The 21941-nt window shown below is 41.2% G+C and overlaps 1 protein-coding gene across 3 annotated transcripts in view; it reads left to right on the top strand.

The window, feature by feature from the left end:
* Nucleotides 1-21500, top strand: part of ASZ1 (ankyrin repeat, SAM and basic leucine zipper domain containing 1) — a 108816-nt gene extending 87316 nt beyond the window's left edge. For all 3 annotated transcript variants that reach the window (XM_073331653.1, XM_073331643.1, XM_073331663.1), the window contains 6 exons: nucleotides 1563-1638; nucleotides 4506-4562; nucleotides 10410-10522; nucleotides 17335-17440; nucleotides 18274-18387; nucleotides 21285-21500. In XM_073331653.1, coding sequence (XP_073187754.1) covers nucleotides 1563-1638; nucleotides 4506-4562; nucleotides 10410-10522; nucleotides 17335-17440; nucleotides 18274-18387; nucleotides 21285-21437 — 619 coding nt within the window. In that variant the 3' untranslated portion in view covers nucleotides 21438-21500. The remainder of the gene's footprint in view (nucleotides 1-1562; nucleotides 1639-4505; nucleotides 4563-10409; nucleotides 10523-17334; nucleotides 17441-18273; nucleotides 18388-21284) is intronic.
* Nucleotides 21501-21941: the final 441 nt, after the last annotated feature.

Here is a 21941-nt window from a genome sequence, read left to right as displayed (position 1 = left end):
AGATACGCTGTACTAGTACAAAGCTGGGCTTTCTTTGGTGCAATTTACCCTAGTAGTTTACTAAATTGCATGAGTGAACGGTCCATCTCACTCCATTGCAGCACATCAACACAGAGGGTTTGTGTCCGTGTATTTACACCAGTGCAAAAACCTAGTGTAGATAGGGCCTGAATCTATTCCTGAAGGCCTGGGTTCTTTTCCCATCCGTCTTACAGACTTTCTGTGTGATTTTTAAGCAAGCCAATTATAGCCTAATTTTCAGAGGTACTGAGCACCTGGAGTTCTGATTGACTTCAGCTGCAGTTGTGGGTGATCAGTATCTCTTGAAATCAAGCCTCTAATGTCTCTGCTTTCATTTGCTGACCTCTTAAATGGGAATAATAGAGTACCTATATCACTGAGGTTATGAATAGAATGAACTGATGTTTGTAAAGTGGGTTGATAAAGTGGGATGGAAGGTACAGAAGCACCAGGTGATATTATACCTCATGCAGCAATCTGAGACTTATCTAACTCCCATCCCAGTTTCTTAATATTTTTTCTTAACTGGGTGTTGAAAATTTTGCAACCATTGTAAACTTTACTTTCCATTGTCTGTCTTCCTGCAGAGATCATACACTATGTACATCCTTGGGATTAGGCAACTTTTTCTCTGTTGCTTAAGACACTGGGTGTAGTTAAGATGTCTACAATCTTAGGAAAAATGCCAACGTATACAGTGTTCCTGGCTAACTGGATTCCTGATCTGAACCAGCAAGATATTCAGGATTTATTGTGTTAGAGGATACAACTGAACTAGAGTCTTCTGGGTATAAGAGTGGAGTTTTGAGATGGGTGTTCTCCAGGAAAGGCTTTCAGATTTTGAATTCACTCCATATTTGGTCTGAAATAAACTTAATCTCGGGGCATGCTGCAAGGCTCCTCTATTAATGTAGGATTTTGGTGAGGGAGCAGTGCAGTAATGGCTCATCATTTTGCCTGTTGCATGGTGTTGTTTGGTATGTGCATTTCTGATTGGCTGTTAATTTTCTGACTTTTGAGTGCTGCTGAGTTTTATTTCTTCTTGTACTTCTAAAATTATTTCAAAGGCCACAGGAACCCAGGATAGGTGTGCTTACCTTTCTTACCATTAATCTAAAAATAAAAAAGCTGTGATGCTTGTCATGGACATATCTACCTTACATAAAGGGTGGCTGGTGATTAGAGGGCAGAGTTAAAGTAGTTTGGTGTACCATAACTACATTTCCATATTTTCTAACATTTGGGGTGTTCTTGAAATAGTAACCTTAACTTTGAATTTCCTGCCTGCAGCCATTTGATTTTTAAAATTACAATGATTTACTAAAGATTTTTTTTCATTTAAAGTATTCATACCAATTTACAGCTTTAATTACAGTCTCATACAGTCCTTTGCCTGGAAATATACATCACTTTACTGACACATATGCATGCATGCATGCATGTTTGTGTTTGGCTATTAGAGTTTAGACATCTGCTTTATTTATGAAAAATAAATTTACCACTTTTTTTTCTTTTTGTGACTCGTGCAATAATATGTATAGTTCCTATGCAGCCTTTGGTGACCTAGAAGTGTTTTTACATGGTCTTGGTCTAGAACACATAACAGAGTTATTAAAGGTAAGATTAATGTAATGAAATTGTATATTTTAAAAATAGTTTGTAAATTATTAAATGTGCTTCATGTTATTCTGACCTTTAGATTTTTCAGTGTTAGATTGTATACTTTTGTCAAGTCACATTTTAATGCACTCATTTGAAAATAAATGAGAAAATTGTATGTGAAATGTTACGTGTAAAATTTGTCTACGTGATAGTCCTAGAGTTTAAGGCCAAAAGGGACCACCAGATGATCTAGTCTGACCTGCTGTGTATCACAGGCCACCAACACCACCCAGCACCCACACACTAAATACAACAACCAAAATTAGACAAAAGTATTACAGCCCACAGTAGACTAGACTATTACATGCCACAGGCAGAGATTTGAGTGACCAACGTGCAGTGCCAGAGGACCCTGCAGTGACAGGGAATTGATTGAGATATATCCAGATAATCCTCACAGTGACCCAGACTAGGAACTGAAGACAAACAGGAAGTGAGCCCTGCCTCCCTACATCACAAGCAACCCTGTCATATAATCCAACTTCTTATTGTCCACTGTGACAAAGTTCCTCCTCTGCCTTGGTGGGTCCTGTGCTTATTGGCAGATTTTCTCGCCTCAAAGGTTCACGGCAGCCCTCAGTTTGGCCATTTTCGTGGCTCAAATCTGCCGTTCAGTCAGTTAGCCTCATCACTGGCCAGCATGGGGAAAGGAAGAAGAACAATCCCCACAGTCTCTACTGATCTACCTAGTGGATCGGGGAACAGGCCAGGGACCTTCCCCTTTGGTGGAACCCACAGTCCAGTTCAACTCCTCTGTATCAAGTAGGGAGTTGGGGGGATGGGGGGAACCTGGGCCCGCCCTCTACTCCGGGTTCCAGCCCAGAGCCCTGTGAATTGCAGCTGTCTACAGTGGCTCCTGTAACAGCTGCGTGACAGCTACAGCTCCCTGGGCTACTTCCCCATGGCCTTCTCCCAACACCTTCTTTATTCTCATCCCAGGACCTTCCTCCTGATGTCTGATAATGCTTTTACTTCTCAGTCTTCCAGTAGTACGCCTTCTCACTCTCAGCTTCTTGCGCCTCTTGCTCCCAGCATCTCATACGCACCACAAACTGAAGTGAGCTCCTTTTTAAACCCAGGTGCCCTGATTAGCCTGTCTTAATTGATTCTAGCAGCTTCTTGATTGGCTGCAGGTGTTCTAATCAGCCTGTCTGCCTTAATAGTTTCCAGAAAGTTCCTGATTGTTCTGGAACCTTCCCTATTACCTTACCTAGGGAAAAAGGACCTACTTAACCTGGGGCTAATATATCTGCCTTCTGTCACTATCCTGTAGCCATCTGACCCAACCCTGTCACACCAGCTCATCTTGAAATCTGATTAAATCTAATTGTTTGCCTCCCACTGTTCCCCATGGGAGGCTGTTCCAGAAACTCACCCCTCTGATTATTAGGGCATGGCTACACTTGCAGATGTAGAGCGCTTTGAGTTAAACCAGCCTTCGGAGAGCGCAGTAGGGAAAGCGATGCAGTCTGTCCACGCTGACAGCTTCAAGCGCACTGGCGTGGCCATATTTGCAGCACTTGCAGCGGCATTGGGAGCGGTGCATTGTGGGCAGCTATCCCAGGATGCAAGTGACTGCAACATGCTTTTCAAATGGGGCAGGGTCGGGTGGAGTGTGACAGGGAGTGTGTTGGGTGTATGTGGGGGGAGAGAGAGTGGGTTTTTGGGGGGCTGAGAGTATGTCAGCATGCTGTCTTGTAAAGTCAGACAGCAGCAGACCCCCTTCCCCCCACCGCTCCCCCCCCCCTCTCTCTCTCTCTCTCTCTCTCTCACACACACACACACACACACACACACACACACACACACACACACACCATTCCACATAATGGCTTGCTTTGTCTCGGAGCAGATAAATAGCGGGCTGTCAGAAACGGAGCTTTCAAAGGGCATATCCGCATTCCTGCAGCGATTCAAAAACAATGACAAGAGTGGCCACTTAAGGGGATTATGGGACATTTCTGGAGGCTGATCAGAGTGCAGTAATGCAACACCTCGTTCACAATGGCGCCGCGGCGCTCCAGCAGGGGCACAACAAATGTTATTCCACTCACCGAGGTGGAGTACCAGCAACGCTGTAGCCGCGGAGTCAGACCGCTGTACGTGCCTTGCCAGTCTGGACGGGTAGTGAGCTAGTGTGCTTGGGGCTCCTTTATTGCGCTGTAACTTGCAAATGTCTCCAAGCCCTCAGAAATCTTTTTCTAATGTCCAGCCTGAATTTGTTCATGGCCAGTTTACACCCATTTATTCTTGTGCCAACACAGTCTTATAGTTTATACAGCCCTTCACCCTCCCTAACATTTACCCTGATGTATTTATAAAGACCAACAATAGCCCTGCTTAGCCTTCCTTTGTGAGGCTAAACAAGCCAAAAGGCTGCTCCCTAATTATGACAGACAGCCCCCACCCCACCCCTTTTCCAGATCACTCAAGCACTGTTCCTGCAAAAGCTACCCAGGCAGATCCCCCCACCTCACAGCCCCCCACCTCCCACCGTAGTGGCTGTCGGGGGTCCCCCATGGCCCTACCGGCAAGTCAGAGCAGGGGAGGGAGGGAGTCCCTCTGTGGTCCCATTGGCCAGTTAGAGCGAGGGTGTTCCTCTGATTATTACTATAGTTTTTTAGCAGACTAAAGATTAAAACTTCCTAGGAATTGAGGCTTAGTTATATGCATTAGATATTTTTTGTATTATGAATACATTTGAGAAATTTTACAATGCTCCTTTGCTAATTGACCTGTGTAGCTACATTTCTAACTTTTTTCTTCATAGTCTTTCTTCTGAATTTCCATATTTGCAAAGTGAAAATTTTTGTTTCCTACAGGAAAAAGATATAGCTTTAAGACAGCTTTTGGCCATGAGAAAAGATGATTTTACACAGGTCAGTTTAATGTTTTAGAACTCTTTCTAATTTATTTTCACTTCATTTATATTTCTTTGTTTGTTTGTATGTCTTTATGAAAATTTTTAGAGGGAAAAATAAGGGGATCAATAACTTTTTCTCTCAGAAATCGTGAAGAACTCTTATTTGCTTTCAAAATCTTGGCATCTAAATGTAGACTGCCCTTTGTATACTATTTTAAAGATCAATCTGTGGGGTATATTACCAGGCAGGTCCTAGAGTTTGAGACCAGTCTAATGCAATTATTGAGTTGTTACCATTCCTTCATTTTAGCTTACATTTTATTAATTAGAACTGCCATATGATGACTGAAAGTTTGTTATCTAAGTAGTGTAATATCTTGTTGATTATTCCTTTGATAATTTGGCTAACCATAAATCAGTGCTGTTTTTTTAAAGAATGGTAAAAGTAGTGTGTATGTATGGGTGTTAATGCTTTATTTTTTAAGCCAACTAGCTAAATACACAAGCTTATTTGTCTTTTTAAAGTGTGGTTGTTAACTGCTATTCCAGATTTGTAAACTCAGCATGGGATCTGAGTTGGAGTCTAGGTTATTTTCTACTTGTGCACTATCACCAGTTATAAAAGTAGTGTGGGCCAAATTGTGCCCTCAGTTATACTTGTGGGATCGTGCTGTTTCAGTGGGCATGCAAGAAGTCTAACTTAAACCCCCATTATAAAAATGGGGAAAATAAGGTTTTTCAGAAATAATTGACTTGTCCAAAGTCAGAGTCAGGGAAAAAACCAGGAGTGGATCCAAGGTCTCTTGACTCCCAGGGCTCATCTACTTTTTAAGTTACAACTGAGTTGGAGTACTCAGTGTCTATGTGATTGTTTCCTGACCCAATTACAACATACAGCACAGTGCCAGTTTGTAGTTTAGGTTGTTCTTCAACCAAGCACTTGTAGTTCTTGCAGTCTAATAAGCATAATACACGAAGGCAGTTAAGATGAAGTCTATAAAATAGAATTGTATGTAACCAGGCTAGGGGTCAGCCATGTAGTAACTAGACCAGTGTAGTCTGGTGCCCTGTCATCATGGTTCTACAAGTGTCAGCCATCTTGAATTGTTAATTGATTACACTTCTTGAAATTGATATTTTACAGTAGATATTAGTCTAGTTCTTTTGGTGCTCCCTGTGTGTATTTCGCTGTGGGTATGTTTGTGCTCCATGTGCTTGCAACCAGAGAATTCTTGCAAGTAGTGTCTATTGGTCTGCACCTGTGTCCCTGCTCTTGTGCTCTGCACTGAGGGCATAAGGGGCAGGGCAGACTGACCACAGTTACAGTTCCTTCTTACCACCGCATGGCCTGAGTCAGAATCCTCCAGTGTCCAGAACTGATCCTTTCTCTTCTTCCTGTAAATAGTAAAAGTTTTATATTATTCATACCTCATTGTTAGTTAGTGTTACGATAGTTCTAGTTAGCTAGAATTAGAATCCCAGCACAGGACTCAGATCATGCCCAGGATTCTGAGTTTCAAAAACTGTTTCTTGCCTGCTCTTCATTTTGGTCAGTGACTATCTCAGCGCTGCCTGTACTGCCTTGGGGAGGCGCATATCTCCTCTACGTGAGGTGTCTGCCACTCCTTCCCCAGCTGAAAGTGTCAGGCATGAGAGCTTAGACTTCGGAAACACCTTATGGAGCAGACAATGAGGTCCCAGTTAGACCCAGGCCTGTACGTTGGCCAGGGTCATCAAGGAGCGTGCTCCTATTTCTGTGTCTGACTTCAGAATGGAAAGGGGCAGAGAGGAGGACCTTTTGCTGGGCTCTTTCATGAGAGTAAAGGGGCACTCTCGTAAACACAAAATAGATCCCCTCCTAAACCCTCCCGACCTTGTACAAATCGGGTGAGCCTTCACACCCAAGCTATAAGGAGTTAGCTCCTTCTAAGCCACATGGGCATGTGCAAAAGACTCCTTTGATACTCGCCTCTGCATTGATACTGACTGCAGTGCCACCTATAATGAAACTCGGATGCAGATCCAAATTTTTATATCCATGCCGGGCTCTATTTTTAGGGTCCCTGGGTTGGAACCTGGAGTAGTGGGCAGGCCTGGGTTCCCCACCATGAAGTGGTAAACCCCAAGGATGGGAAGGGGACAAGACTTACTTAAGCCCTGAAAAGGGGACAGGGCTCATTTGGAAGCCCAAGTGAAGGGCTGAATTTAAAGGGCCCAGAGCCAGGGCCGAAGACCCTGATGGATTCTTTGCTACCCCAAAAGAGGTTAATTTTGACTGTGTCCTGCCAGAGGGCTGAGCCACTGAAGACCCATCAAGTGATGTTCACAACCTACAGGGGTGAAAGGAGCAGGGAAAAGGCCTGCAGTACCACACACAGTAGCAGGAGGAGCTCAAGAAATGAATGCCCCTCTGTTATAAACCCTTTCACATGCTACCTAGAATCCACCCATTTCATCAGGGAATCTTATCAACCCTCTCCTCTGAGGGGTCAGTCTGAAACACCTGAGCCCATAGAAAAAGAGGGGTAAAATAAGTTGGATCTTCAGGTTCTGACAGGGATATTGTCCTTTTCACCTGATGATCTTCAACCTCTGTTTCTCCTGGATGATCGAAACTGCTTACAGAGAGTGGCAGAAGAGCTCCAGATCCCCTTAGAAGAGGACCAGGACCCTCAGCATAAGCACCTGGATATCCTAAAAGCTCCAGCTGGCTTGCTTTCCTTGTAAATGAAGCCATACTAGAGTCAGCAAATGCTGTGTGGTAAATTCCAGGCCAACTGTGCCCCTGCCCTGAAGAGGGCGGAGAAGTGATACTTTGTGCTGCTTAAGAGAAGAGAATTCTTTTTCACCCACCCTGCCCCAAACTCCTTGGTGGTCTGTGCAGCCACTGAAAGATCCAGGAAACAACACCCAAGGGTCTCCCCTAAAGATGAGACCAAGCGTCTCAACCTTATGGGAAAGATGGTCATAACATTTACCAGCCTGCATTTTAGGATCTCAAATTATCAAGCTCTTCTCGCCAAATATGATCTCCGTAACTATTCTAAGTTCCTTGACTTTAAGGACAAGTTGCTTCAGGAAGACAGGATTCAATTTCAAGCCTTTATTGATGATGTAAACTAGCAACCAGAGCTTCTTTACAAGCCACAGTTGATATAGCATTGAGATCCCTGGTGACTGCCACTGTGATGCAGCAGTAATTGTGGCTACTCTTTCCCAGGGTTGTGCAAAACACGATTGAGGACTTCCGTTTTGATGAGACTGATCTTTTCAACAAAAAGAAAAACAAGTCTTTGCACTCACTGAACAAGACTAAGGTAGCCCTCTGCTCCCTTAGTGTATATACACCTGCCCCAAAGAGAAAATAGCATAAACAGCACTACAAACCAAGGCTCTTACCTCACCCATTTTATCAGCAGCAGCCTTACAAGCCACCCTGCAAACAATAAAAAATGCAGAGTCCAGTGTATCTGGTGTCTTCCACTTCATCCACAGCTACCCAACTTCACTCTCTAACCAAGACAGATTTTTAACATGATGCCAGAGAAGTACGAGCCAATATCAATGCCAGCTCCATCTGATTCTGAGACCCCATTTAGGGTGACACCTAGCAAAATTTTCCCAAAACTGGGCAGCAGTAACAGACAAATGGATGCTAGTTAACATCCATTCTAGCTATACCATCGAGTTTCTCCCCCACCATACTTCCTTCCCCATCTCTTGTCACAAACCGCTGTCATGAGGGAATTCTCCTTGAGGAGGTACAGTCTCTTCTCCAACAGGGAGCAATATGTCAGGCACCTCCTCAACATCATGAAAAAGAGTTTTATTCAGAGTATTTTCTAATCCCCAAGAAGAAAGCAGGCTGGCGACCCATTCTCGATTGCATCAACTGAATGATTTTATTAAAAAAAAAACAAAATTCTGCATGATTACATTAGCATCAACAATACCATCCCTTAAAAAAGGCACATGGTTCATGGCTCTCAGTATGAAAGATGCATACTTCATGAGGAAATTCACCCTGCTCACGGTCGATTCTTCAGGTCTGTGGTGGGTCTCCACCACCGTCAATACAGAGTGCTTCCATTTCAGTTCACTACAGCTCCCAGTGTCTTCACAAAAGTGTTCTCAGTAGTAGCAGCTCAGCTCAGATCGCTACACCATCTTCCCATTCTTGGATGATTGACTTCAAACCAGCAGGTTTCTCCTGGAAGTCTTAACATCAACTTTGTCACTGTTCCATCTTCTAACTTTCCTGAGAATCTCTGTAAATATGGAAAAGTCTGCCTTGACTCTGCCATAGACCATAGAATTTAAAGGAATGACATTGGATTCAATCAAGGTGAAGGCCTACTTCCCCATGAATAGATTTTGTGCCGTTGTTGCTTTCATGTACCTGATTGCACACAACCCTCAAATATCAGTTCAGATGTGTCTTACTCTCCTGGGCCGTATGGTGTCATGTTACATGACACCAGACTCCACCATTGTCTGCAAGGTTGGCTTTGGTCAGTAGGTATTCTGAGCAAACACAGCATGAATACCATAGTTACAATTTCCACTGAAGTGAGTGCATCTCTGGTGTAGTGGAGGGACCCTGGATACATATGTGCGGGAATTCCCTTTCTATCCCCCACACCCAACAAGACAACAATTACGAACTCCTCCCCGATGGTCTGTGGAGCCCACATGGTCAATCACACAGCACAAGGCATTTAGACACCTTGGGAAGCCAGAATGCACATAAATCTTCTGGAAGTAAGAGCAGTACAAGAAGCTTGCAAAGCATTACTGCCATTCATACAATCCCAGCACATCCTGATAATGTCGGACAATATAACTACCGTTTTCTATATAAACAAGCAGGAAAGGGCACACACTGTCACTCTCTGTATAGAAGCCATCAATTTATGTCTCTCATAAGTAGACAGTTATTGCCCAGATATATTTAGATACTTTATGCCAACTGAAATTCTTTTATAAAATTATTTTATTATTTTCCAAATATCCAAAGGTATTTAGGTCATACATGGACCACATGGAAATTCCAAATGATTAGCATATGGTTTATAAAATAATAGTAGACACAAATTTGGATATGCTTTTTGGTGTCATTATGTTAATTTGTTTTTTTTTCTGGGGGGAGGGCAAGACTATGATAAACATATAGGTTGTTGTTTACAATTGTACTCTAAACAGTCTTGTGATCTTTGTCATTTTCAATGTACTTTTAATTAACAAGATAAGATGGTTTGGGTTAGGTCAGTAGTTGGATTAGATCTCTCAGGAACACCTAGGTTCTACAGGAAATGGTGCTGATGATTCATTAGGTGACTTTCTTCCTGTTGAGTTAATACTGAACCAGTATGGTGATATGGAGTGTTTTACTGCTGGAGGTGCCTCAAATGGCACCTAAAACAGAGGCCCTAGGTATTTGTGATCATTGAAAATCCTATGGCAGTTTTTACAAATATCCCATTTTGGCCAAGTGCCAATGTGAGTAATTACATTCTGTCTACCTGTGTTTCCTGTGCAATTTCAATTAGGCATTCTTCACTTGCAGTCTAATTATATAGCGGTGCTGTGCACTATTAAACAGTTGCCAGGTTTCACCTTCAGTAGTGTTTGTCTATATTGTAGAGTTAGTTGAAGTGATCCCAAGTGTACTTTTCTGGAATGTTTTTAAGTCTGTAAAGTGTTTGGAATCCTCTGTAATGAAAGGTTCTATGCTGCTATATGTATAAATAATTATATTTTGTGTACTTCTAAAATTTAAAAAACTAGCTTTTTAGCTTTTTTAATTCTATTGTCTGTTTTAAACATTACACAATTATGTATTTAAAATAACTTTTTAATTTAGATTGGGATTACAAATACCAGAGACCAGCAGAAAATCCTAGACGCTGTTAAAGAGCTACAGGTGGAAGAAGTAAAATTTGGAGAGTTGCCTGAAGTGATGAACTTAGAATTCAGGTAAAATGCCATCTTTCAGTTACATAAATATATATTGAAAATATGGTTGCACTGTTTACAAAGCATAAAGATGTAATTATTTGAAACAGAGTATCACGTTACCTGTGCTAGTAGCAGGATTGAGCCTTAAATTATGAAAGTTGGTGGCAAACGCTGAGCAAGTGGTCCAGAGGAACACCAGTGTAATAATTCAGATCATGTAGTTGCCTATTATGGGGATCTGTGTTACTTGAGGGCTAAGTTGCTGTTACTTTCTGTGATGATGTTGCCATCACTTTGATTGAATGTGTGAGATCATCTTCACCTCTCTGGATGCAGTATTTTTTTCTCTCTCTTCCTCTGTCTTGTGTGCGGGAACGCTTTCCCAGTTGTTCTCCTGCTTCACAGGAAACAGCTACATCTGGCATCTCTGACTGAGATGTCAGTTTTCTTTCCGCCTCAGTGAGCTCCAGAATAAAATGGAGCAGGGGAAAACAAATAAAAGACTGAAGAAAAATTTTTCCCTGTTTCATTTTATTCTTCTATATATATTTTTCTTCTATATTTATATATTTTATACCTATATATAGCTAGAATAGGAGCTGGAAAAAACCCTACTGTAATATTGTTGTCCTCCATTCCACCCCACAGCATTCATCAGCATAGCTCCTCTGCACTTCCTGCTTCTCCCTCCCACTTCAGCCCTGTGCAGAACTATCACAGCCAGGGCTGAGAGCCAGGTCAGAAAAGTGTCTGAACAGCCTCACTCTAATTCAGCAGTAGCTCAAGGACAAGTACGGTGGCTCCCAAATCCACCCCCAAAGGTCAAGAACACTTGCACTTTTAGTCTGTTAGGACCATCACTAAAACAATAGTTGTAATTGCAGTGGCCCTCAGGGAGGGAAGTGGTCTGCATAATTCCCTACCTGAATGACAGACTGGTTTAGGCCAAACTGTTCCGGAGAGACTTGGGTGACATAAAGACTCTGACAACATTCAGTGAATTTGGCATGTGTCAAATCAGTAAAACAGCTCTTTATCTCTAAGATGCTATGCCATCTCAGAGCAGTCATAAAACAAGATAGAGAACAAGTCATTTTTCCCCTGAGGGAGCCCTTAAGATGGAGGCAAGCTGTGGTGTGACTATACCCTGCACTAGTCTGCCAAGGACTAAGTTTTCCCTGTGAACCCTGCTGATGCTCATTAACAGTTTGTTAACGTGCTTTGATCTAGTCCTCTTTGAAACAGAACTAATCAAAGTGCATTCTTCTTCCTGTTGGACACACAGCTCGCCAAGCCAATTGACAGCAGCCTCCTCAGCTAAGTGTAGAGCCCTCAGAACACCATCAAATCTGGTCAGAGGGCAGTCATCAGTGGTAGGTGACACTGTCTGTCTTTGGCCACAGCTGCATGTGGGATCTTCTCGTTGGCTGCAGGTATGAAGGCTGGCTGCACATTGACCCTAGCCCATACAAAATCAGTTCAGAAAGACCCATGAGCAGTGTAGCAAATCAGTCCAGGTACATGCGAGGTCAGGTCAATTATAAGAGACTGGTTTCTGCCGTCAGCTGCAGACCGTTCTTCATGCTGCATCAACATCACAGAGAAATCTGGGGAGGGCTAATGTGGAAGTTGCTCTTCATTGACCACTCACATGAAGAACTGCACCAATCATGGGTGAGCACAAGTCCCGAAGTGCTTCAGGAACTCTAGCAATATGTTGTCATAGCCAGCAACAGTGCCACTCCTAATGTCACTCAGAATTTTGTCTAGCTTGGTGGCTGTGAACAGCTCACTATATTGCCAAGTGGCATCTCTCAGATGGAACCTCTGCCATTCATCGTGAATTTGTCTGACATGCTTCTCATTTGGGGCCTTTGATACATACAACAGGTGGCTGGCAGCTTGGATTGGCATGACAGGTGAGTGGCTTAGGGGTAGTGATTGCTGAGCTGTGCTGAGACAATGAATCAAATTCCAGCGTTTCTGATTTGAACAAGAATTCTAGATTCTGAGTCATCACTTCCTATCATGCCTGTCTAGTCATCCAGTGACTCAGTTATGTTGTCAGCAATATATGGATCATCAGAGGATTCTTACTGACTGAGCAGTTTAGCACATTCATCATCAGTGCATGGTATGTAGACTGGATGGCAGCTGCACAGTGTCGATGAACAGGCATCTTCAAAGATGGCTCCTCAACACTCACTGAAAGCTTCATTGACCAGGATGATGTGTGATGGTATGGAGACAACACCTTTTTCTAGAGCATCTCAATGTAATGTAAAATGGACGAGTGTTCTTGTCACACATCCTGTGTGTATCTGGTTCATAATGGGGAAATTGATGATCCAATCAGCAGACCGCATTCAAAATCCTTTCTAGGGCTGAATCTGAGTCACTTGTCAGACAACATTCCCGATACAATTCTGTCCCCCAACATTGGAGTCATCAGGCTAGTCCTGAGAATACTGCAGGTCAACACTGAGGGATTCTGTACAGCCAAATGCAGCGTTTTCTGCAATCAGAGCGCATTAATGAACTGTTAATGTGTGTCAGCATGCGCCACAGAGTATGTATATTTTTGTACTAAATGCCACAGAATACTGACTCTTCTTTAGTGGGACAAGCATTCAAGCATACACAGAAGAAGAGCTTGAATAGTTCTCTCTCTTACCAATAGAACTTGGTCCAATAAAAGATATTACCTCACCCACCTTCTCTCCCTGGGGCCAGCATAGCTACAACAACACTACAATCTTCTTCAAAGGTTAATTTAAGGAGCATGGGTTTAAGAGAATTAAGTTCAATTAGGCTTCATGCATTTTATTATAAAAGCAAATAGTGCTGCCAAAGAGATACTGTATTTTTTTAAATAAATTTATTTGGGCAGATTATCCTCAAAATATAAATTATGAAGAATTGAGTGGAAAATTAAAAAATCAACAGTCTACTGGCTATCTAGAAAAGGAGTCTAAAATATAGATAACCTGTTTCCCAGTACAGATTTTTAATTAAATAACATGCTAAATACGTGAAATGCACAAAATGTATGTTTTTAGATCAATTGTACCTATAAACCTTATTGTAGCTTTCTGTGTTTTCATGAGTTATAAGAAATAATAAAGCTTAATGTCACTTTCCATGTGTTCATGAATTACAAGAAACAAAGCACTAATTCAGGGTCATGAGGTATACAAAATATGACACAAATTCAATTATTAGAAGTGTTGCGCTTTTTAAATAAAACTGTTAGACACATGTATTCTAGGAATCTGACCTTGTGGTTAAATCACAGGCTATGTTTACATGCTGTTATATAAAGATTTTGCTTCCCATTTGTTCAAAGTCATTCTAAAAGGAGGAATATTAGTCATTAAGTCATAGAAAAACTAACATAGTTGAAAATGTTGAACTGATTGATTATAAACTCCCACAGGGTCTCTTGCACTGTTTAGCAACTCATTGTTTTAACTTTTTTCTTTTGCATGCTAAAGAAATATGATACCTTTATTTTTCTGAAAATCTGCACTCCTGTTGGAGGTGCAAGGGAAAGTGTCAGTGCAACAGCTATCTCTGTATGCAACATGACTTAATTAAATTTTTAAGGGGTTTTCTACTAGGTTCTGAAATTCAGTCCAGTAATCATTCCCAATATTTGAATAATTTTAACAGCTACAATAATGGTAAGTGTTTTACTTGGTTTTATGCCTTTGTCATATTTTGTTTTAGGCATGATGGAAAGAGACTCTCAACAAAATAATTAGTATTCATTTGTGGCAAAGCACAAAGAATGTCATCATTGATTCCAGCCATTTATAAAGTTTATCTTCTGGGTGGAAGGAAGTCTCTATGATAGACTTGCTTGACAGGTGCTCAACATGCATGAGAGAGAGAAACTTTCAAACTGCTCTCTGGTTAGGATCATTTTATTTAGTCCAAAATTTTTAGGGAACGTGCCCTATATATTTTTTACCCCTTCATATAATTTGTTAGCTAGGCTTAATAGATCTTTGAGAGAAAAGGTTTTGTTCAGATCCCGAGAGGTTCCTGTGATAGAGAAATGGCAGCACTGGATCATCGTATGCCTCCATTTTTGGCCTGTATGGCATTCCCCCAAGATGCAGAAGTGAGCAGCGGTTGTTCTACTGTAGGCTGAGACTTTGGGGTCTTGGGGGTTGGGTGCTTATGGATCATTCTTTGGATAGACTTCCTAAAAAGATCCAAGCTTTCTGATCTACATCTGAGGCTCCTTGGTTTTGTTGTATGCTGCAAGTGGGAAGAAAAGAAAACAAGTCAGATGGGGACAGAGTAAGGGGCTGGCGGTTCTAAGAAGAAAAAGTGATGTGAGCATTCACATCGGTGCTCTTGGAGACCTTAATGCAACCACCCTTCAGTACCATCTTCTCACTTGTATTTGAACAGTAAGTGAAAGTTTCCTTCAGATTGGAAAGCTTCAGGTCTTTCCCTAGGTCACTTAGAGAAATTCAGTACAGAAGGTGTGCCAGATCTAGGGCTAGAGCAGCACAGTTGGAAACCCCCCACTCCTCCATCCACCACATTTTAGATTGGATACCTCACTTTACCCTATGTTCAGCTTCCTAATGCTGGTCAGAATCCCCATAGAAAATCAGGGTTGGAAGAAACCTCAGGAGGCCATCTCGTCCAACTCCCTGCTTAAAGCAGGACCAACCCAAACTAAATCATCCCAGCCAAGGCTTTGTCAAGCTGGGCCTTAAAAACCTTTAAGGATGGAGATTCCACCACCTCCCTAGGTAACCCATTTCAGTGCTTCACCACCCTCCTAATGAAATAGTTTTTCCTAATATACAACCTAGACCTCCCCCAGTGCAACTTGAGACCATTGCTCTTTGTTCTGTCATCTGCCCCCACTGACAACAGCCTAGCTCCATCCTCTTTGGACCCCACCTTCAGGTAGTTGACGGCTACTATCAAATCCCCCCTCACTCTTCTATTCTGCAGACTAAATAACCCTAGTTCCTTCAGCCTCTCCTCATAAGTCATGTGCCCCAGCCCCCTAATCATTTTTGTTCCCCTCCGCTGGACTCTCTCCAATTTGTCCACATCCTTTCTGTAGTGGGGGGCCCAAAACAGGACGCTTTACTCCAGATGTGGCCTCACCGGTGCCAAACAGAGGGGAATAATTACTTCCCTCGATCTGCTGGCAATGCTCCTACTAATGCAACTCAATATGCCGTTAGCCCTCTTGGCAACAAGGGCATACTGTTAACTCATATCCAGCTTCTTGTCCACTGTAATCTCCTTTTCTGCAGAACTGCCACTTAGCCAATCGGTCCCAAACCTATAGCAGTGCATGGGATTCTTCCGTCGTAAGTGCAGGACTCTGCACTTGTCCTTGTTGAACCTCATCAGATTTCTTTTGGCCCAATCCTCCAATTTGTCTAGGTCACTCTGGACCCTATCCCTACCCTCCAACGTATCTACCTCTCCTCCCTGCTTAGTGTCATCTGCAAACTTGCTACGGGTGCAATCCATCCCATCATCCAGATCCTTAATGAGGATGTTGAAAAAACTGACCCCTGGGGCACGCCGCATGATCAAGCCATTGATCACTACCTGTTGATCCCGACGATCTAGCAAGCTTTCTATCCACCTTATAGTCTGTTCATCCAATCCATACTTCTTTAACTTGCTGGCAAGAATACTGTGGGAGACCGTATTAAAAGCTTTGCTAAAATCAAGGTCTGTCACATCCACAGCTTTCCCCATATCCACAGAGCCAGTTATCTCATCATAGAAGGCAATCAGGGTTGATCAGGCATGACTTGCCCTTGGTGAATCCATGTTGACTGTTCCTAATCACCTTCCTCTCCTCCAAGTGCTTCAAAATTGATTCCTTGAGAACCTGCTCCATGATTTTTCTGGGAACAGAGGTAAGGCTGACTAGTCTGTAGTTCCCCGGATTCTACTTCTTCCCTTTTTTAAAGATGGGCACTATATTTGCTGTTTTCCAATTGTCCAGGACCTGATTGCCGTGAGTTTTCAAAGATAATGGCCAGTGGCTTTGCAATTGCATCAGCCAACTTCCTCAGCACACTCAGATGCATTGCATCCGAGCCCCATGGACTTGTGCATGTCCAGCTTTTCTAAATAGTTCTTAACCTGTTCCCTCACCACTGAGGGTTGCTCACCTCCTCCCCATACTATGCTGCCCAGTGCAGCAGTCTGGGAGCTGACCTTGGCGAAGACCGAGACAAAAAAAGCATTGAGTACTTCAGCTTTTTCCACATCATCTGTCACTAGTTGCCTCCCCCATTCAGTAAGGGTCCCACACTCCAATGTACCAATCAGATATCAACTTCTCCATGTCATCCTTGATTATACAAGCTGTAGACCAGGAATATTTCATACATCAACATAAAATGGGCCTGAGACTTCCAGTACTTGATCTTGTAAAATTACTGGTTGCAGGTTTTATCATTGTGCACAAAAGACCATAATATTGTAAATTCATGTGCATAACAGGGAACACTTAATATTTTTCATGTAGCAAATAAGAGGTCTTCCCACTGGTACATGTAAGAGACGGGGTAAAGAAGAAAAGCAAAAATAAATGGAAATTAAACTGAGCATTGCTAAAGATTTAGGGGGTTTTGAACTGTTCAGACTTTCAAACTTGTTTTTAATAGCTACAGTGTTCTAGATAATATTTTTATGGGGAAATAGATAAGCTTATTGAATTTTAGTACATGTAGAGTTCTGTGGGAAGTTGTGCATTTGTAATAATAAAATAATATTACTTTGTTTCTTAAATAAATTGCATATCTTATTATCTTATTTTGTTTTTATAGTGGCGATGAGTTCCTCACTTTTCTTCTGAAACTGAATAGACAGTGTGGTCATCTTACAACTGCTGTGCAAAATATAGTTAGCCAGTTACCCACAAACTCTCACAAGGTATTCAACAAAGGAAAATGAAGACTGATTTGGGACAGGGTGGGAGGATTATTAGTTTAGCTACTAATAAATGAGAAAATGAACAGTTATGGACATCCATTTACAACTTTCTCCTTTATCATACAGTTTACATAAACTAGATAGCATTCTTGCCAGTAGTACTGTACCTTGAAATACCACTTTAAGTTACATTTTAAAAAAATCTTAAGTCAATCAAATTTTTAAGAAGGAAAAAAATTCTGTTCCTCTCTGCTTGTGCTGATAAGAGTTTAAATATTTAAATGAAAAGTTCCAGAAAGGGCAGGGGAAGGCTGAAACACAACAGTGTATGCCATGTCACACACAAACTATGTGTAAATGTAGGGTGTTGTGTTTTAAAAATAATCTGTTTGTGTTTTAATTTTATCACAACAATATTTAAAATATAAAAATATTTAAAAAGTAGAGAATATTTTGTAATGTTAGACTGTCTTCATTGTTTTCCTTGCTTTGTTTACACTTCTGGAGAAGCATAGAAATATATACTGCTTGTCTAAATAGTCTGATTATCTTGAGGTTGCATAGTGTTTTCGGGATGTTTGGGGGCCTTCAGGCAATATTACCTACCAGTTGACCTATGCGAGGTAAGATGACATTTTGAATAACTGGTTTGATCTATTAAAATATGTAAGTGATCTAAGTTGAACTGTGTACTATGCCAGTCTCTCCATTGATTTCATACTGTACAGAATATAAGCACTTTACAGAAATTGTTGTTCATATTTTAATAGCAATTATATAAAGATCAGAAGTTTTTTACCAGATTTTAAATAACATTGTAAAACTTCTAATAGATAGTACTCGAATGGGGTCCACCCCAGAGCTTCACTAAAGTTTGTGAGGACTTGGTTTGCAATGTTGAAGATTTGGGTGAAGAAGTTAGCAAACTAAAGGACCTCATGCAAAAGGTGGGTATGTGTCTTAATGAATATACTAAATAAAATGCCATAAACAGATTTCTTGTAAACAAATTCTGTACATACTGCCCCATCAGCTAAGTGGTAGCATATCAGACTGCCACAGAAAGGATCTTTAAAACTGTAGTTTGAACACCTGCAAAGGGAAGGAGTTGCAAGAGATGTGGAGATAGTGACTATATTTCCCAAAGAGCAAATGGGACACTGCATGGGACTGGACCCAAGGCCCCGCGGGCCTGAGCTCCTCCTCCCCCCCCCCCCCCCCCCAACCCTCCCACGTGGTGGCAGGCAGGGCTTGGGTGAGCATGATGCACATACTAGATAGAGCGACCATATTTCCCAAAGCCTGAGGCTGGCATCACTGCTTGCCCAAGCCCTGCCTGCCCCCCGCTGGAGCCTTGCGTCCCCCCATGCAGGGCTGGCATCACTACTCCATACACCCCACACACCCATTCCTCCACACCCTGCTTTTTTAACAAAACTGGGCATTTGTCCCGTTTGCTCTTGCCAACTGATCAAGAGCAAACAGGACAAATGCCCACTTTTGCAAGGAAAAAAAAGTTGGTACAGCTGGGACAGGGCTTTAAAAAGGGACTGTCCTGACCAAAACGGGACACATGGTCACCCTATGTGGAGGTAGCAGGGAATTGGGGTTGAGAGCTGGGGTAACTGTTGCTTTGCATCACTCAGCAGTGAATCATCTGGACAATTCCGAAACAGTGCTGACAGGTTCTATAGGAAGCTGCAGCCATTCCTTTTGTACTGAAAGGCAGAGATGAATGAAACCTTGGGAAGAGGAAAGGTTGCTAAAAATGGGGGAATATCCTTATGCTCCTTAAGAACTATTGCACTATAAACGCCATTCTGTGAACACATCATTAAGGTATTGTATGGAAATATTGACTCATGAGGAAGATGTTAGGGTTTTATGTGATGGAATAGGAGGCAATCCAGATATGTCTGTAGAGGTGTCAAAAGAAAAGGGTGGGAGAGGTCAATGCTAGATGTTAGCACTACATCACTCACTCTCAAACCAACATAATGACAAGCTCTTGTCAGACAAGATCACTTTAAGTAATAGGCTGGTAAAAGGAATGAGTGTTGAGATTCAGTAAATGGAGCATCAGTGTCAGAAAGGAATCTGTTGCTGAATGAAGTCATGTGGAAGTCAGACAGTGAATATAATACTATTAATGCTCTCTCGTTGTTTAGGTAAATTTAAATGAATGTTAACAGCCTTCGCTTTATAAAACACTTAGAACCAAATATGTGAGAGTAGATTTAAAGCTGCCACAAAGAACTCTATGGCAGTTGCAGGACTACATTTGTGTATGCAGTAATTGAATACATGTGCAAAAAGGTGATTGCACACCCAACTGACCAGTTATAGTTGATGTCTAAGGTTGATGTACCAAGTCTTAGAGCCTGAGTCAGCTGACTCAGACTCATGGGGCTTGAGCTGCAAGGCTATAAAACTGCAGTGTAGGCATGCAGGCTTGGAGTGAAGCCCAAGATCTGAGACTCCAACATCCGCACTGCAATTTTATAGCTCCGCAGCCCTAGACCCACGAGCCTAAGTCAACTGACCCAGGCCAGCCGTGGCCGCGCTGTGGGTCTTTTATCACAGTGTAGACATACCCTAAAGGGCAAGTTGCACTTTCAAGTGAAAAATAGTACTGCATGTGCATCAAGTTCAGGCATTCTCTCACTGGAACGTTTGGCCATGTTCTGTAAACATTTGGCGCTTTTAATATTTTATAAACTATTATTCCTCTTACAGTACAACTGTAATCATTACATCATATCATCTGCTCATTTAGTATCGTTCTGAATAACATTGAAACAGCTTTAACATTTAAACATACTTTTTTGCTCTACATTTTGATTGGCCATTGTTGAATTGGCATAGGCAATGGTTCTCAACCTATTTACCATAGTGGGCCGCATATGCAGCCGCTCTCTGTGTCATGTGGGTTGCGTCAACACAATATGTATTCTACCTGTATGACCCTGAGGATGTCATATGGGTCACAGGTTGAGAACCACTGGCATAGAGAGCTCAAATGAAATAACATTTAGTGTGAAAATTAGTTATTTCTAAAACATCTAAGTTAAAATTCATTTTTAAATCTAGTAAATATAATTAGTATATAAAATTTCAAATTGTTGTGCCAGATTTAATTAAATACACAGTTAACAGCTATAATATATAATTACTTTGTGAAAGTGTACAAGTGGCTATTAGCCAGTTTTATAATAATTTACTATCTGGGGGCAAAACTCACATTGACCTAAATGGAGCCAGAATTTCACCTTCTGCCTTTACGAGGGTAGAGTTATTATTTGTGGGGCCCAATCTTGTAAGGTGCGTAGCACCCTACAAACATAGGATCTCACGTATATGCTCACTATAGCTCTGCTGTTACAGGGAAGTCATTGGAAGCCTCTTTTTGACTAAATATATTTTTACAAATCATGACTCTTGTGATTAAATAGCAAAGGCCCTAATCAAATATTGGACATTATTAGTGTTTTTATAACAGGGTTGTTTTGCTGTTATAATGGTTCAAGATGTTTTCTAACAATTGTTAGTTTTGACTAGCCTTTAAGGAATTTTGTTTATTTACAAAAAGGTGCTGGTATTCATGCTTCTACTATTTTTATAGTATCGCTCTGTGAAATAGATAAGATAAAGACCCACTCCCACTCCCATTGAAATCTGTATAAGTTTTGCCATTGATTTTAATGGAAGCAAGATCAGGCCCAGGCTTTAACGAGAGTAAAATAACATGAATATCTACATTTATGTACTGTCTGAAATGTCTTCGTGTACTTAAGAAGTTCTCATATACTAACTATTTTGAATTATATATTTACATGAACTTCAGCTTCAAAATGAACAGAAGAATGACCCTACTCGTGTGCGACCCCTGGAAAAAACACCTACCTGGAAAAGTAGATTAATAAAAAGGGCAGCAGTAACCCTGTTTGGATTTGGATTTCTCTTTCTTATCACCAAATTAACCTTAAGGAAAGCCTGATTTTATGCATACTTCTAACAAACTTTTGTTCTCAAATATGATTCTGTTCAATGTATGGAACTACAAACCAATTTATAGTAAGAAAATATATTTGAAGAAGTACATTAAATTCTTCTTAGCTGCATTTCTGAAGAGTTTAAATTTTGTAATATTATAAATAATTTAGAAACAAAATAAAGGTTACAAATTCAGTGCAACCAATCATATTTATTTGTGTTTAAAAGTTTTCTTTACAAAATGGGTATGGCTTGTAAGTATAAACCTTTTCAAAGTTTTGTTTTTATATTTCATTTTTGTAAGAAATAAAAACATAATTCTTATTGCTTAGTACTTATTGCTAGTTTCTTTGCCCATTTATCTGTCATTTATGAATGTGGAACATTTTCAGTAGTTTGTCTGCTATATTGTTTATTAGTTATATATTTGCAACAATAGAGAAATTTAGTTTTGGACGGCATTTTATCAAAACAATTAAGACAACTTAAGTAGACTTCCCTGAAGACA

This window comes from Lepidochelys kempii, chromosome 1 (genome assembly GCF_965140265.1).
Source record: "Lepidochelys kempii isolate rLepKem1 chromosome 1, rLepKem1.hap2, whole genome shotgun sequence".
NCBI lineage: Eukaryota > Metazoa > Chordata > Testudines > Cheloniidae > Lepidochelys > Lepidochelys kempii.
The sequence above is the reverse complement of the archived record's forward strand: the minus strand, read 5'-3'. Positions and strand labels throughout refer to the sequence as shown.